General features: G+C 38.1%; 1 protein-coding gene across 1 annotated transcript; it reads left to right on the top strand.

Moving 5' to 3' along the window:
- The first annotated feature begins 781 nt into the window (after positions 1 to 781).
- On the top strand, positions 782 to 1,150 carry LOC138337325 (uncharacterized mitochondrial protein AtMg00810-like). Its single transcript, XM_069287234.1, has one exon. It carries the CDS (start codon positions 782 to 784, stop codon positions 1,148 to 1,150), a length of 369 nt encoding a protein of 122 aa, XP_069143335.1.
- The last annotated feature ends 6,544 nt before the right edge of the window (positions 1,151 to 7,694 follow it).

Genomic DNA, 7,694 nt, shown 5'->3' on the forward strand with positions numbered 1-7,694 from the left:
TGTTAACCCGTGGCAAAGTCAGTATCTTTAAACCCAAAACCTTTCAGGCTAGCATACTACCAAATACACCCCTTTCCTATAGTGAACCAACAAGCTACTTTGTTGCCTCAAAAAATGCTTATTGGCGTCATGCTATGGATGACGAGTTTAAGGCTTTGACTGATCAGAACACTTGGGTTCTTATACCTAAGCCCCATGGGCGGCACCCAGTTGGCTGTAAATGGGTGTAGAAAATTAAACACAATGCAGATTACAGTATTTCCAGGTACAAGGCTCGTTTGGTTGCTAAAGGCTACAATCAGGAGTATGGGCTTGATTACTCCAAGACATTCTGTCCTATTATTCGGCAGGAAACCATTCGCCTGGTACTGTCACTTGCCGTGCGCAACAATTGGCTCATCAATTAGTTGGATGTTTCCAATGCTTTTCTTCATGGCATGCTTGATGAAACTATCTACATGACGCAACCACCGGGCTATGTTGATCCCCGCTTCCCTCAACATGTTTTCAAACTCCTGAAGTCTCTGTATGGGCTCAAGCAAGCCCCCCGTGCTTGGTACACATGTCTGAAAACGTTCCTACAGGGACTCGGCTTCACGTGTTGCGTACACGACACGAGTCTGTTTACTCGACATTCAGCATACGGTACAGTCATTCTTCTTATCTATGTAGATGATATCATTATTACAGGCTCTACTGCAGCTCTCATTCAGGATGTCACTCGAGCTATGTATACTACCTTCAAAATGAAAGACCTTGGCCCGTTACAATATTTTCTGGAATGGAGGTTTCTCGGACAGGCAGCGGCTTGTTTCTTCATCAGTCAAAATATGCTCGAGATCTGTTGGAGAAACCTGGACTAGAAAAATGCACCAGTCAACCAACACCGATGGCAGTCTCTTCATCTCCGAATGGAGCTGACACCCCCTTTGCCGATATCACCCACTTTCGCAGCCTTATTGGGGCTCTACAGTATCTGACCATTACCCGCCCTGACATCCAGTTTGCTGTCAACCGAGTTGCTCAGCGCATGCATCAACCAAGTGAACATGATTACCATTGTCTAAAACGCGTGCTCAGGTACATTTTTTGCACTCTTGGTCATGGTTTACTCATTCGACCGGGGACTTGGAGCTTCGGCATTTCTTAGATTCAGATTGGGCGAATGATAAAAATGACAGAAAATCTACATCGGGTTTTCTCATTTTTTTGGGGCCGAACCTGATCTCTTGGTGTACAAAAAAATAACCCAAGGTTTCTCGGTCCTCGACTGAAGCTGAATACCGCGCCCTTGATCTTCTTGCTGCTGAGACCATGTGGGTCACATATATTCTTCGCGAACTCCGCGCCACTCACAGTATTCCTGGTCTCTATTGTGACAACAAATAAACCATCTATGTGGCCAAGAATTCCGTCCTACACACCAGAATGAAGCATGTTGATACCGATTATCTCTTTGTTCGCGATGAAGTTCAGGCCGACACCATGACTGTGCATTATGTACCCACTGAAGAACAACCGGCTTATATTCTCACCAAACCTCTCCCGAGCCGACAACACGATTACCTCAGTTCCAAACTTCCGTTCGCTTCCGCTCAGCTCAGCTTCAGGGGGGATAATAATAGATAGTATTAAATAAATAGTATAAAATAATATTAGTATTTACTGTGTACTAATCCTAGTCCTATTAGGATTAGTACTCCTTAATCCTAGTCCTATTAGGATTAGTACTGCTTCCTATATCTCCTATATATATTTCGCATATATTCCCTTATTAGGTTAACACTTTAATACAATCAATATTCCCTAAAAAGCATCTAATAATTTTTCTTTTTCTTTTGAATATATTCCATTAGTTATTTGGGTTTTGTAGTCATCTTTTTATTGTTTTAACTGTTACTTTTAATATGGGTTGACCAACTTCTGTGGAGTATTAATAATTATCTTCATTTTTTAATTATCGGTGCATTACTCCTTCCTTTCTATTGATTTATTTTTTTAATAAATATTATTGTTGTAAATTCTTTTTCCATCTTTTATTGGTTATTTAGTTTAATTATTGTTTTTATTATTTTTCCTGAATGAATATTTTTAATGAGTTGTTAAGTTTTTGGTGTCTAGTAAATATAATATTATTTTCATCAATATAGAATTTATTGTTTTCATATTGTTCCCTACTAAATTTTACATCCTGCTAATATGACTGTTCATACATTGTCACTGTGCATTTTCTTTTAATAATTTAATTTAATCTATAGTTTGTTACGTTGCCCCATTAGACATTAATTGCCATGGTGTCATTTGATTATTTTAAGAAAAAATTACTTATATAGACAACTTTGCTTACCTTATTCTCCATTTTTTCTTATCTTTTTGAAATATTACATAAATTCCTTTTTTTTAATTCTTAGAACTTTCAAATACATAATACCTTTCAATCAAAATCACGTTTATCACTCTTCTTTTCACTCCTCTATTCTCTTTCTAAATTCACTCCACATTCTTAGCAGTTACTATTTTTAAATTAATTTGATTTTCAAAAGTATTCTCTCTCTCTCAGATCAATCAATTCCAAACATTTGAATATGTAGGATTTTTTTCTTTACCATTGTTGTCTTCCATTTTTTTCAAATTTTTTTCTAATACATTTGAGTCACACCTCAACATTTCCAATGAATTTTACTAAATAAAAATTGTTGATTTCTGATGACTTAAGTGTAAACACATATCAACCTCTTTCTTCTTGTAGACATTTCTACAAACACTTGATGGGCATAAAGTTACTCAATTAAATTCTTCTAATACTAACATGAGATCTTGGGGTTCATCTTGTCGACCTCCAAATGTCGGTGCAATGACAATATATTAAGTAGGTTTTCACTGTGCATTCAATGAACTACCACAAATGTAACAACAATTTGATACATTATCAATACGTTGAGAAGGAGTAGGAGAAGCAGATCAGATTGTTGTGTTTTTTTTTCCCGATTTTTTCTTATTCATCTTTTTTGATATATATGGATTCATATTTTCAAAATATTTAGTTATTTTTATTTTCTAAAATTAATGTATAAGACCTTCCTTTTTAACATTGTGATACATTACAAATTAACATGATCAATTTATTGTGTTCCAATTGCACAATCTTATCAATTGTTGTTATGTATTTATAGTGTTAAATTTTAGACTTACATAAATTTGAAGATTATGTGCTTGTACATATTAACCAACAAATACACTTGGTACATAAATTCTATTATTCTATAGATAAAGTATCATGTATCAAATTAATTGATATGTACATGATACACATTATATATCATAATGAACAATTTTCGAACTTTATCACATGTATCATATGCATATCTACTCAATAAAACATGTTATTCGCAACAATTAAATGTATAATGTATTGATCTGAGGCAAAAATACACATTTTTTTATCATTATTTACGCCATATTTATTATTTATATTTGTCTATTTTGAACATAAATTTTATGAATTTTGCTAAATTGCGTATTTTATTTGTAGAATTAATTTGGTGAAAAAATGAAGAAATTTGGAGCTAAAACGAATTAAAGATGGAAGGTTGAAGAAGTAAATCAAGCAGACAACTTAATGGGTTAAAGTGATTAATATATATATATATATATATATATATATATATTATATAGAAGAGTGAAGTGGGATGACGACCAAGGGAAAAAATATAATTTCACACTAACAAAAATCTATGAAGAAAAATAATTCTAGAATTATTTCTCTATATATGAAGTGAATAATGATCAAGGGAAAATTGTAATTTCACGCTATCCAAAATATACCAAGAATGAAAACAAAAAAATTAAATAGTTCTAAAACATCTTAAGTTATTGTTATTACCATTAACTTATTTTGATATTACTTTGTTTCCTTTTTATTTCTTTTGCGAATTATTGTGACATCTATTTTATTATTACTCTATTTTACTATTACTTTAATTTATTTCTTAATATTTTTTCTATTCATTATACTTATAAAAAAGCCTACTTTTTATATAAAATATCATGAATTGATTATTTAAATCTTTATTTTGTCTCTAATTAATAATCTTTGAAATAAATTAGTGTGACAAAATTAATAATATATATTAGATTGAAATTAAGGAAAAATATGCTAAAAGTAATTTTACAAATAAAAATGAATGAGATGATATATTTGTATTAAAGATGTCACGACCCAAAACGAGCCGCGAGTGGCACCCACACTTACCCTCCTATGTGAGCGAACCAACCAATCTAAACCCCAACATTTCAACCATAATAACCAGAATATAATGCGGAAGACTTTAAACTCATTAACGAAATCAATTAATAACTTCTAAAATTTATCAACTACTATCCCCAAAATCTGGAAGTCATCACCACAAGAACATATATCCTCAAATTTCTAAGTCTAAGAGTATCTAGGAAGCTAAAATAAGAAAACAGATGGTCCATGCCCGAACATCAAGGACATCAAGACATGAATGTGAGAGAATCCTGTCCGAGCTAGGAACAATAGCTCACCCTGAAATCTGACGTGATGAAGACTGGCTAGAGTTGAGGGCGAGTTGAAGTCGATGGTACGTTTGCTGCACTCCACAAATAACAAAGAAAGAAACATACAAGTAGGGGTCAGTACAAGGCACAAGTACTGAGTAGGTATCATCGGCCAACTCAAAATAGAAAGCAATATATATCGAATAATAACATAAAACCAACCAAATACTTAAGAGGTGACAACCACAAGTACCATAACCATTGGCCATAACCCAAGCACATCTATGAGGACTCAAGCCTCCACACCATACTCATTTGGGAAATAGGTTCGTTAAGTCCTAGTATATTAGCATGCTTCAAGATTCGTTCTCTTTACTATGCTGGTGTCGGAACGTGACTGCACTCCACAAATAACAAAGAATGAAACATACAAGTAGGGGTCAGTACAAGGCACAAGTAGTGAGTAGGTATCATCGGCCAACTCAAAATAGAAAGCAATATATATTGAATAATAACCTAAAACCAACCAAATACTTAACAGGTGACAACAATAAGTACCATAACCATTGGCCATAATCCAGAACATCTATGAGGACTCAAGCCTCCACACCATACTCATTTAAGAAACAGGTTCGTTAAGTCCGAGTATATTAGCATGCTTCCAGATTCATTCTCTTTACTATACTGGTGTCGGAACGTGACACTCTGATCCCCTTAATATTCATTCATCTTACTATCCTGGTGTCGGAACGTGACACTCCAATCCCTTTACTATCCTTGTGTTGGAACGTTACACTCCGATCCCCTACTATCCTGGTGTCGGAACGTGACACTCCGATCCCCTACTACTACGTGTCGGTTCGTGACACCCGATCCTCTACTATCCTGGTGTCGAAACGTGATACTCCGATACCCTACTACTACGTGTCGGTTCGTGACACCTGATCCTCTACTTTCCAGGTGTCGGAACGTGACACTCCGATCCCCTACTACTACGTGTCGGTTCGTGACATCCGTTCCCCTAATCTCATTCTTTCAGTTCATCAAGCCTTCTTTCATACCAATGCATCATCATCCACTGTCCGTCCTGCTGAGTCGTCATAGAGTTCAGAGACTCAAATTCATTAAAGAGTCTGTGACGGTCCGTCGTACCTACGACGGTCCGTGCTGCTCTTTTGTCGCGAAGTTCAGAGAGTTGTTCTCAGTACCCAAATTTCCTGAGTCTATGTGTTTTGGAGAAAGCCAAGTCATACCCCGATTTACATCAAAATCAACCATTTCTAAGATAACCAACTCTACATGAGTATTGCTCCCCACAACAGTCACAAGGACCTATACACCTTTTCAACTATCACACACTCACCCACCGGAGTAGAGACACGTATAGGTATGTCAAGCAAATCACAATGTAAATCAAAACTAGTAGAAAATGAGGAAGATACATATGAAAATGTGGATCCAGGATCAAACAATACAGAAGCCATGCAATCATAAACCAAAAGATTACCTGTGATAACAACATCAGATGTCTCCGCTTCAGACCTCCCAGGGAAAGCATAACAATGGGTCATATCACCTGTCTACCCGCTGCCCCTACCATGTTGTGCTGTAGTAGTTCCAGTTTGCCTGCCACCCCGGTTGATTTGGTGACCTCCAGTACTTTGGCCACCGCGTCCTCCAGAATGGCGGCCTCTCCCATGACCACCACTACCTCTAACTATTGGGGGTATGTAACTCTGTTTTGGACAAAACCTCCTAATATGTCCAGTCTCTCCACATCCGTAACACTCTCTGTAGTAAAGCATAGGCCTCTGTGAGAACAACGAAGTCTGGGAATAACCTCCAGACTCAGAGAAATGCTGACCGGTCTGTGGTGGACCCCCAACTACAGCCTGCAGTGAAGACTGAATAGGTCGGGTTGGGTAACCTCTTGAACTATGCCCTCTGGAGTATGACCCACCAAACTCACCTCCCTTACGAAACTTCTTAGGTGTCGATGCCATGGTGAAGTCGTCTGGCTTCACTCTCTCCACTTCTATCACAAAATCTACCACCTCCTGAAAGGATTTTGCTGCAGTAGCTACCTGCAAGGCTGGAATCTGTAAATCTGACCTCAATCCCTTCAAAAAACGGCGAATCCGCTCTTGTGGACTGAAGAAAAGATGGGTGGCACACCTGGATAATGCACGAAACTTAGCCTCATAAGCAGTAACCGACATCCTGCCTTGCTCTAGGCTCAGGAACTCATCTCTCTTCCTATCCCTCAATGTCCGGGGTATATACTTCTCCATAAACAAGCTAGAGAATGATGCCCAAGTCATGGGTGGTGCGTGTGCTGGTTGACACTCAACATACGATCGCCACCACATTTTGGCATTTCCCTGAAACTGATAGGTTACAAACTCAACACTATGCCCATCTTATGTAGCAGCTCATGACAATCAACCAGAAAATCATAGGCATCCTCAGATTTAGCACCCTTGAAGACTAGAGGTTTCAATTTCAAGAACTTAGTGAAAAGTTCGTGCTTATCATTCGTCATTATAGGCCCTGTAGTCAATCAAGGAAACGTGCCTATTTCGAATGAGGCATCCCTGCGGGGAGCCACAACAGCTGCATGTTGTACTCCCGGAACCTGAGGTGCTGGTGTAGAAAACACTGGGGGCATTTGGCCTTGATCGGATAACCCGCTAAGATAAGCAAGAACCTGGTTAATCATTTCTGGGGTAGGTTGGGGTGGTAATTCCTCATTCTGCACTTGTTCATCCTTCCCTTTCTCACCCTCTCTTAATGCTTCCTCAGTCGGTGGAGGAGTCACCGCCATAGTACTAGCTGGGCCAGGTGATTGTCCTCTTCCATTAGAGGACGTCCTCCCGCGACCCCTACCACGGCCTCTTGCCACTGCTTCTCTTCGAGCTACAGCCTCAGTGGCGGGTTCAGACGCATCTTGTCTTGCCGGTGTTGGTGCTGGCGCAGTTGTTGTTCTAGTTCTAATCATCTGCGAAATAGAGTGAAGATGGTCAGATACTAATTTGTATCACCTAGATACCAATTGGATCCAAGTAATTGCACGAAAGAAAGAAAGAATGGAATTTTCCCAAAGTCATATAGCCTCTCAAAGAAAAGTAAAGGCGTCCCCCTACCGTTCCTCAAGACTCTACTAGACTCGTTCT

Source organism: Solanum lycopersicum, chromosome 7 (genome assembly GCF_036512215.1).
Source record: "Solanum lycopersicum chromosome 7, SLM_r2.1".
NCBI lineage: Eukaryota > Viridiplantae > Streptophyta > Magnoliopsida > Solanales > Solanaceae > Solanum > Solanum lycopersicum.